General features: G+C 39.2%; 1 protein-coding gene across 1 annotated transcript; it reads right to left on the bottom strand.

Moving 5' to 3' along the window:
• Nucleotides 1–8,165: 8,165 nt before the first annotated feature.
• LOC132032060 (uncharacterized) lies at nucleotides 8,166–8,817 on the bottom strand. Its single transcript, XM_059421875.1, has 3 exons — nucleotides 8,699–8,817; nucleotides 8,539–8,656; nucleotides 8,166–8,306 (listed from the first exon to the last, which is right to left on the bottom strand). The coding sequence occupies exons 1-3, from the start codon at nucleotides 8,815–8,817 to the stop codon at nucleotides 8,166–8,168; spliced, it is 378 nt and encodes a 125-aa protein (XP_059277858.1).
• Nucleotides 8,818–9,937: the final 1,120 nt, after the last annotated feature.

Here is a 9,937-nt window from a genome sequence, read left to right as displayed (position 1 = left end):
ATATATGCAATTTATGGCGGACATCGATGATGATTGCGGATTATGTGGGCTTGTCGCCTTTACTTTATGTACTGAAACCTGAGGTGTATTTGTTGTGATATGGGAAGGAAAGGGTTGACATATATATTCTTCTTGTTGATTGAGATAACTTATGCATTTATGTTGTTGTTGTGACTTGTGGCATGGTGCCCTGTATTTCTTGACATTGATATTATTGACTGTTCATGTTTCATACTGAGTGTTGAATTGAAAGTACGTTGAGATTCATCTTGTGATAAGATACAAAAATTTATATATATAAATATAAGGCACATTTGATAGGGGTGAGTATGTAGTCTAGCTTAAGGCACATTTGATAGGGGGTGAGGATGTGGCTTAGTTATGGGCTCGTGATCCGAGGTTAGTTCTGGAGTGAGTGGTACGCGGACACCATGGGTCTCCTGTAGGTCATGACTATTGTGCAAAAAATTCTTTTAGCATGTGTGTACGGTTAGGATACTATCATTGGTTACATTTCATTGCATTGGGTCATACCTTATTTTTGTGATTGGCAAATAATTCATTGTTGATACTATTTGATTGTTGTGTTGTTGTGCCTATCTGCCTATTCTATTGATTTTATGAACGTATGCATGATACTAATCTACCGGTACATAGTGTTTATACTGATACTACCTTGCTGCACCCTTTTGAGTGTAGATTGTGTGCTAGAGACTTCGTCCAAACCTCACCTTTAGCCTGAGGCCATTTTCCGTTCGGATCAGAGGGTAAGTTCCTATCCATGCTATGTCGCCTGAAGATCTTTCCTTATTAATGTCTATTTCATTTCTACACACTTATGCTATTTCAGACAGTTAATTATTCTTTAGACAGTGTTATGTTTTAGAGTCCTTGTACGATGACTTTCGGATATTTGGGGTTGTAATAGTTTAGAATTCCACACTTTTATCTTGTTATGGCATGACTAGACAGTTTATGGTTTAACTTCATTGTTATTGATTTATAATTGGCTTATCGACTGAATAATTGGCTAAAGGGATGGTTCACCCACCAGGAGGGTTAGTGTGGGTTCCATCATGACGGGCTGGGTCGTGACACCTATAAAGGCTCAATAGCACAGCTTTTGACCCGTCAGGCTCAAGCTACTCATGCATTTAAATAACAATAATAAATACCAAATAGTCGAGCCACAAAATTTAAGACCTCAGATGAAGGAGAAGCCCTCTGAGTAGAGGATGATCTCATGGTGTTCACTATGACCAACTGTCGACCAAGCACTCTAAATGCGGTCACGTGCTATCTAAAATGAAAAGTGGGCACGTACCACAAGAGGAGTTAAGTTTTGCAGTTTAAACCTTAAGACTAAGAGTTGTTATGGGCGTACTTATCCTTATTATCCAATCATGCTATAGAGATCAATAGCCTAAAATTGTAAAAAGATAATCAAGGTATGTCCAAACCGAGTCAATCCACCTAGAGGTTCATTTGAATGAAATCTAGATTAGATTATGGTCAAATCTAGACTATCTCCTCGAGAGAACTATACTTTCTCTGTGCCAATTTATGTGGCACCATTTGACTGGTGATAGAATATACGAGTCCACCAGACAGTGTAGAGAACCAGGTTTATTTGTTCCCTTAAGTAAAGACAGAAGGTAAATAACATAAGATATGTATGTGGAAAACACCTTACTCAAGGTATTAAAAACCACGACCTACTAGAATATGATTTCCCAACTTCACTATAACAGAGCAACTTCAGATTACAACCTATTGCAACCTAGGAATTAAACTCTTAATCCCTCCTCCTTACGATAACTCTATTGCAAGGCCTTTACAATAACTCTATTGCAAAGAACAAAAGCTTGACTAATCAAGCCAAGAAAACACCACAAAAGGTTGAGATATGTGACACTTCTTAAAAGTAGTGTAGGAAAACAAATTAAGAGCAAAAGACAAAGATTTAACAACTAAAAGGACTTAAGACAACGACATTGATTTCAGAGTTGGTCCCTTTAGTTGTTGCAACTTTGATCTTGATAGAGCACTTTAGGAGCAGCGACAACTGCTTTTTGAGAGTGAATAATATTTTTGATTTCAAAGTGTTAGGGTTACCCTTGTAACTTGTTGTGTATATATGAGAAAGCAGGTGAGATGTGAGATGTGAGAGGGACATGTCATTGTTTACTTATGCCTGTAGCAAAATACACTCGTGTCGCTACACTCTGCCGGTCAAGATGCAGTGCGACGGCTTTTACGGTTGCAGAGTTGGATCTCGACGATTAAGGAAGCCCGATCACATCCGTCCCTATCGGTTCTTCATCTGGTCCCTATCTGGTTCCTCAACTTGGTTTGTGAGTCATTACCGCATTTGTGTTGCTGCTACACTGCTGCCAGTTAGCACATTGTACAGTAGACTGAAACAATAACTAGAACCTGATCGCATCTGGTTCCTTATCGGTTCCTTCTATATACATATCCTGCAGTTGTGTGGTGTTGCTATGAGAATAACCAAGCGAACCTGATCGCATCTAGTTCCTCAAACGAGTATGTCAACTTAGCAGTACATGAGATATCATAAGGTTAACCAAGTGAATCTGATCGCATATGGTTCCTCAAAAGAGTATGTCAACTCATCACATCACAGAGTATCATAACTCATCAATTTCCCTATCAAGTGATCCTGATTGCATCTGGTTCTTCGAATAAGGTTGTCAAATGATCAAAACATAAAGTATCGTAACTCTTCAATTTCCCTTTTTTTGATTATGATAAACACATAATTACATTTCCCCTGAGGACCAGATTCCCTACTTGTTCACCCTGAGAATCAGACCCATCTTCCAAATATAAACACACGTTAGCAGAGCACATACAACAAAACCCAACAAACTCATCTGAATTCCCTGAATAATTTTCCCTCTTTTGGCATCATTAAAAAGAGCAAATACGAAGTATACGCAAAGCAAGGCTAGTGACATTAACTCATGGTCACTGGGGCAACACAGCATAAGCAATCAATAACACAAGCATGGCTAACTAATATTTCATAAAGAGAGAGATAATGCCCAAATCTGATTAGCACAAAAACATAGTACGTTCAGCATACAAAAAATAGTTTCAAAACAAACAAGAGTGTCAATAACAGTACAACTCAAAAATAAGGATGATATGATAGTCAAGGGGTACGAATATCAGGATATTTGGGAGGAGGGAGTGAGAAGCAAGAGGAGAGAAAAGAAAGGTCCAATTCAAATCTTGGAGAAAGCTTTTCAATGGGCTCATTTGCAGCTCGATGATCATGAACCAGCTGTTGAGTCAGTTCATCCACCTTCCTTTGGAGATCAGCTATTTCAGCTTTGAGTTTAGCATTCTGATCAGCTTTGAGTTTAGCATTCTCTTCCTTCAGAATGTTCAAGGTACCTAATCCCTCATTTCCTTTTACACCTTGTTGTAGCTTAGGTTATAAAATTGTAATTTCAGTGTCCCTTTGGGCTAGGTGAAGTGAAAACTTGTTTATCTCTTCATTTTCCTTTTCCTGAGCCTGTATAAAATTTGAGATCGCAGAATTGCTTCCAACTCCTTCTCTTTTTGGTATGCACTCACATTCCTCTAGAGCTCTCTTGGTGAACATATGCTTTTTGGTACCTAAGGTCACCCTACTAACCATTATCTTAAAGTGCTCAAAAATTCTTGTAAAAAGGAATCCATAAGGTAACCCATACCTACCATCCCTGATTGTGGCCACTTTAATCATGTGCTCAATCATGAGGGCAGGTAGACTAACAGTAGCATAGTTGGCTAAGGCTTCAATCAAAAATAAATCACGGATTTCAGCCATAGACGTCTTTTCTGAGTGGGGCAAATATTACTTTGTTGACCAATTCAAAGAGCAACTAGTACTCTGGTTTAAGTTGCTTTTTGAAGACCCTTTCTTCATCTATGGTTCCTTCTCGTTTGGCAATTATATTCAAGAAATGAGGTGATGTAGTGTCAGTCTTAACAGAATTTAACCCATCAATAGGAACTTGCAAAATCTCCCCAATAGTGTCTTCATCAAGCATAAATTCAAAGCCATTTACAGATAGTAGTAGAGTGCAAATAGAAGTGAGCAAGTTGGCATAAAATTCTACTACTTCATCCTAAAAAACCGTTGGAATTGGGAGTTTTAAAAGGTGAGTCCATCTCCGAAACTCAACTATTTCCATTAGCTCTTTCATTCCAGGTTTCCCGGCAATTTCAAGGTCAAAGACTCTGCCTTTTAATATCTTTTGGGTTTTCAGAATCTCCTTCCTTTCTGATTCTGACAATTCCACCTTTTGCCTTTTGGCCGAGGAACCAGGTTCCTCCTTGACTCTTGCAGATTTATTACTTTGTGAGCGAGTTCCTTTCTTTTGCTGAGTGCTCTGACTCTCAGCACCTAGTCCCCTTTCCTTAGGCTCAGTTTCCTTCTCAACCACCTTTTCTGATTCAACCTCTTTCAGTTTTCTTTTCTTTGAATTTTTCCTCAAGAGTGTGACTTCTGCCACTTCTGCTTCTTCCTCCTCCACTTTAAATTTTTTTCACAAGATCTGTCTTTTCAATTGGTGATTCTTCAACCTTATCCACCAATCCCCTAGTCCCTTTCACTGGTTGATCCCTCTTTCTTAAAACAAGTTTTCTTTGGCTATTTTTGAAAATAATCTCCAGTTGTGCTTTAGCTTTTCCTCTGGAAATTGGTCCCTGTCTTGACTCAGATGACCTCAAATTTACCTTTCTTTTTAATAGGACCTTGCATTTATTTTAAATCTCAAACTCACAGACTCATCCTAATCATTAGGCTTCTCAGAATGATCGCAAACTACCAGTTCTCTATTTTCAGAAATTTCTCCTAGGGGTACAGTAATTTTAGGTACATGATGGGAACCTAGTCCTTCCTCCGATATTGGAGCATTTTTCAACACAGGAGAATTCCTTTCCTTTCGGACTAAGGAACTAGGTTCCTCAATGGTCCCCCCATCCTTCAACTTTTCAATAGATAACTGAAAATTGGCAACAATCTCTTTTTCTTCACTAGCTAAAATGTTAGACCTATCCCTTTTCCCTTCAACAAGATTTCCCTTAAAGAAATGGTCGACAGAGGACTCAGATTGTCCTTCGTTAGACTCATCACCCCTTTTCTTATTTATGGAATCAGAGGTACCTGTTGTGCGGTCAGTTTGGTTCTCTGCAATATTTTCTGCCACCTTTTCATGTTCCTCTGCTCCAAATTTAGAGGCACCTAGTGTAATAGCCTGATCACCAATTTCTGTCACTTCGTCCATTCCACAGTCTGCACACTGATTTTGGCTTAAAACTTCAACACCACCTTTGTTAACTTCAAGTTCAATTTTTTCATCGGAAAGTTTCGAAAAATACACCGTCCGGTAATCATCGACCAAAATAAGGGTTTCTTTAATATTAGAGGACTGAAGTTCAGTACAAATCTTCTTGGTTTCTAATTCAAATCTTCTTGGTTTCTAATTTTTTACACTGACGTATAGGACCATAAATGGCTGGTATTGATGGTAAGGAGTGGGTGTTTGGGTTGGAGAGAGGTGGACACTTAGGAGGTGACATTGTACGAATCTTTTAGACGGGGTTGGCGATTTTGATAGTGAGACACAGGGATTTGGACTGGGCAAGTTGAGTGTAGTGCATTCAAATTCAGACATATCGAAATTTGAGTAGGAAGATGATCGGAAGTGAGGTTGTGATACTTAATTTTGACAGAGGAAACAGGAATGCCAACACTTTCTTCCATGGGGAGAGAAATAAGAGAGTTTAGAAGGTGGAAGAGTGTTTCTTGAGAATTGAAAAGGTGTGACACGTGGACAAAAGAGCCTGACTATGAATGGGGTTCAATATTATTTCAAGATTGGGCGGGAATAGTCATAATGATATGGCACTCTAGTAATTTCAAAACATAATGCATAGCTGAAAATACTAACTTGATTCAAGGGACCTAGTTCCTTGACTTACTTTTGAAAAAAGGAGCATAATCTCGTAAGCATGCAATATCACTTAGCCATGTAAGTTTTTGAGATTTTTCATGTGTGTATACCTATAACAGTATAGAACTGAGTTAGATGTCAAATAAAACCCCTTTTAGAAATATACATGTTCTCTAATCGTAGCCAAGATAGTGAGGAATATTGTAAGGAACTAGTTCATAGATCTTGATCAGACCCAACTTCAACCATTTCTTTTCAAAAAGTCCCCTACACAGTGTTTTGATGAAGATGTCTTCATAGATCCTGTGTATCTTTATCACCCAGGTTGTTTGATTCATCAAAGATCACATACACACTTTCTTCAATACACTGAGTTCTCTTCTTGTAGATTTTGTAATCCATACTGTGTGAAGAGTAACCAGGAAAGATTCCTTCATCGCTTTTCGCATCAAACTTGTCCAAAGCTTCCTTTCCATTGTTACGAACAAAGCATTTGCACCCAAAGGCTCGTAAGTAAATCAGCTTGATTTTTCTCCCATTGAGTAATTCATAGGGAGTTTTCTTCAAGCAGGGACCTGATCATGCACTTGCTTTCTTTGTATGCAAGCAACACACAATTTGTGATCAGAGAACCTAATTTTTGGCAGCCCAAGAACCACGTCCTCCACGACCATCTTGTCAACTAGAGAGAGAAACTTGTATGTCCTATCCGTTTGTGCCATAATTATGCATCATCATCATCAATGGCACTGGGGCATGTCAGATCACACAAATTTGAGAGACACTTAACAAGTTCTGCTTCAATCCAATTACATAGTACACATTCTCAATTGCAAGGGAGAGTGTCTTGCTACTTTTGCCAATGCCAAGAATGTACCCTTTCTTGCCATTTCCAAAAGACACACTTCCTCCTTAGTAGGCCTTGAGTGACGAAAATTCAGTCATTCTTCCAGTTATAAGCTTCAAGCAGCCACTATCCATGTACCATTTTTGACTACTTCCTCTTACTCAAGCCTGCTAGCTGAATCACTGACTAGATTTAGGAACCCAAACTTGCTTGGGTCCCTTAGAGTGATGGAAAGGATGAATTAAGCTTATTTTTGCCCATGCAGGCAAGCCAGTTTTTCTTTTGCGAGGACCGGGTCCCTCAGCTCTCGGTCTCTTTTCAACAAATTCTTATTTCTCTGAAGATCTTGAAATTTGACTTTGCATGCCCTTTTGTGATAGCTAGTCTGATCACAGTGAGTGCCTAACCAACTTTGAATTGCGGAGACAAACTTGTTATGGTGATTGTTGGGTGTTTTAGTCTTTAGAAAACTAATAACTTGTCTGTCTCTTACTCCATTTGTGTACATAGATGAGGACCAGGTCCAGTTAAGTGACTCATCGAGCTTGATTTTCACCATTTTTAGATTCTCCTAGAGCTCCTTATTCTTTTCCAGCTCAGCAATGAGACTCATTTTGGTATTATCAAGCTCACTTTCAAGCTCAAGCTGAATCTTACTAGCTTACTCTTTTCCTCTAGAAGGTGTATCCATCCATTTTTTCATTTGACTATTTAGCAAGGAATCTCTAGTTACTTCCTCAACCTGTTCCCTCAAGTCTACGATACAGACTACCATGTCATCCCTTTCTTATTCTACTTCACCAACCTCCTCAGTTAGAGACTCATTTTCTTTAATGAGGCCATGATACGCATCGATTATCACATTTGTTAATGAAATCTACTTTTTTTTTTGAGTAACTTTTTCGGTTTTTCTGAACATCAAGAAAGTTTACCTCATCCTGCTCACTTCCACCATCAGTATTAGATTTCGCCATAAGAGTAAAGATTGAATTGTATGTTGAAGGCTCATTGTTGACAGCCAACATGGACGTATCACCTATGTCAACCTCATTTTCAGATTCACTGGTAAAATCTCCCTAGGCAGCCAAAGCTTGTTTCATCAAGTTGTCAGCTGCTTCTCTTCTTTTGAATTTTATGGCAGGAACTTGGTTCCTATTTGTTGCTTTGCCGAAATTGTTCTTGTAATAGTCCTGCTCGTGGAGAGGACATTCTTTGATGAAATGCCTAGGTTTCCCACATTTGTAACAGCAGTCATATCCTTTAAGATTTTTGTCGTAACTTCCTTTCTAGAACCCATAATTTTAACGTCGTACCATTTTTTGAAATCTATGAGTGAGATATGCCATTTATGACTCATCATCACTTGAATCACTCTTGCCATCAGCCTTGAGAATTAGGTTCTTCTCTTTCCTTGGCTCCCTCCTTTCCAGATCTTGTTTTCTTTTTAACTCATAGGTTTTGAGATTACCAATGAGCTCATCAATGGTCTGTTTTTGAAAATTCTTGGCTTCAGTGATGGCATTCACTTTACTTTCCCAAGAATTTGGCAGTACACTAAGTAGTTTGCGAACCAATTTGTCTGTCGCAATAATTTCACCAAGAGAATGAAGTTCATTGATTATGGAGGTGAATCTAGTAGGCATTTCATGAATAGACTCACCACATCATCTTGCAAAGCTCATATTATGTGGTAAGCATGTCTATTTTAGATTGCTTTACCTGACTAGTTCCCTCATGAGCGTTTTGAAGAGCATCCCAAATCTCCTTCGCATATTGGCATGATAAGATGCGATTGTAGTCATCAGCCTCAATACTGCACACAAGGATTTTCTTGCCTCTGTAGTTATTTTAAACAGTCTTTTAGTCAGTCTCATTATACTCCTTCCTTGTCTTTGGACCTGTTTCAGCTCCAGTCTCATCTTTCGTGATAGAAACAAAAGGACAATCACAGATGATGTCCCACAACTCAGAATCCTCAGCCATGAGATAGTCATTCATCCTTGTTTTCCACTACCCATAACATTTTACATTGAATCTTGGTGGTCTTGTGCTAGATTGCCCTTCCTCTAGGTTTGGTGGAGCAGTCATTAGACAGATCCTTTGTAGGTGTTAACCTTTTAGAAAGAACCCGCTCTGATACCAATTGATAGAATATATGAGTCCACCAAACAGTGTAGAGAACTAGGTTCTCTATTTATTTTCTTAAGTAAAGACAGAAGGTAAATAACATAAGATATTTATGTGAAAAACCTCTTGCTCAAGGGATTAAAAATCACGACCTGCCAGAATAGGATTTCCCAACTTCACTATAACAGAGCAACTTCATATTACAACCTAGGAATTAAACTCTTAATCCATCCTCCTTACAATAACTCTCAAAGAACAAAAGCTTGACTAACTCTATCCAAGAGAACACCACAAAAGGTTGAGATCTGTCCTACTAAGAGACTTCTTAAAAGTAGTATAGGAAAACAAAGTAAGAGCAAAAGACAAAGATTTAACAACTAAAAGGACTTAAGATATCGACATTGATTTAAGAGCTAGTCCTTTTAGTTGTTGCAACTTTGATCTTGAGAGAGCACTTTGGGAGCAACGACATTGTAGTGTCACGACCTTGACCCGTGGTAGTGGCCAGTGTCCTGTTGGGCTTTGAGCGGGCTGTGTCAAATCATGTAACTTTCCCTAACTGATATCATGATCGTCATTTTAAGGGAAGTAAAGATAAAAACCAACTCCGCGGGCGCGTTAAAATGCCATATCAAAGTCAAAAAGCGGGGGAATGTACACGGAACATATATACACTATGCAAAAATTGGGGGCCTACGGGCCCCGGGCAAAAGAACGGGTTAAGGTACAAACCCTACGAACGGAAAACACATGGGGCCCTCGCCCCATATTATTGGGGCCCCCGGGGCCAAACAAAACATGCGGGCGGGGCCCCGTCGCCCGGGGGTAGTCCAAATGTACAAAAAAAATTTCATTCAAAAACATTTCGTAAAAAGGTCCGGATGAAAAAACAAACCAAAAAAGGGGTGGGTAGCCTCCCGGGGGGTCTCCGGACAATATCGGTACCCGGGGAGAAACGGGCCCCGAAAAAGGGGTCGGCGAAGGAAATCTT

This window comes from Lycium ferocissimum, chromosome 9 (assembly GCF_029784015.1).
Source record: "Lycium ferocissimum isolate CSIRO_LF1 chromosome 9, AGI_CSIRO_Lferr_CH_V1, whole genome shotgun sequence".
NCBI classification, from domain to species: Eukaryota; Viridiplantae; Streptophyta; class Magnoliopsida; order Solanales; family Solanaceae; genus Lycium; species Lycium ferocissimum.
This window is presented reverse-complemented; position numbering and strand designations above follow the sequence as displayed.

Coding starts and splice junctions, on each gene's coding strand:
- LOC132032060 (XM_059421875.1), bottom strand. CDS start 8,817: ATGAATGACTATCTCATGGCTGAGGATTCTGAGTTGTGGGACATCATC. Junction 8,657..8,698: donor GGTCCAAAGACAAGGAAGGA/GTATAATGAGAC, acceptor AAATAACTACAG/AGGCAAGAAAATCCTTGTGT. Junction 8,307..8,538: donor CTCATGAGGGAACTAGTCAG/GTAAAGCAATCT, acceptor TTTCAAAAACAG/ACCATTGATGAGCTCATTGG.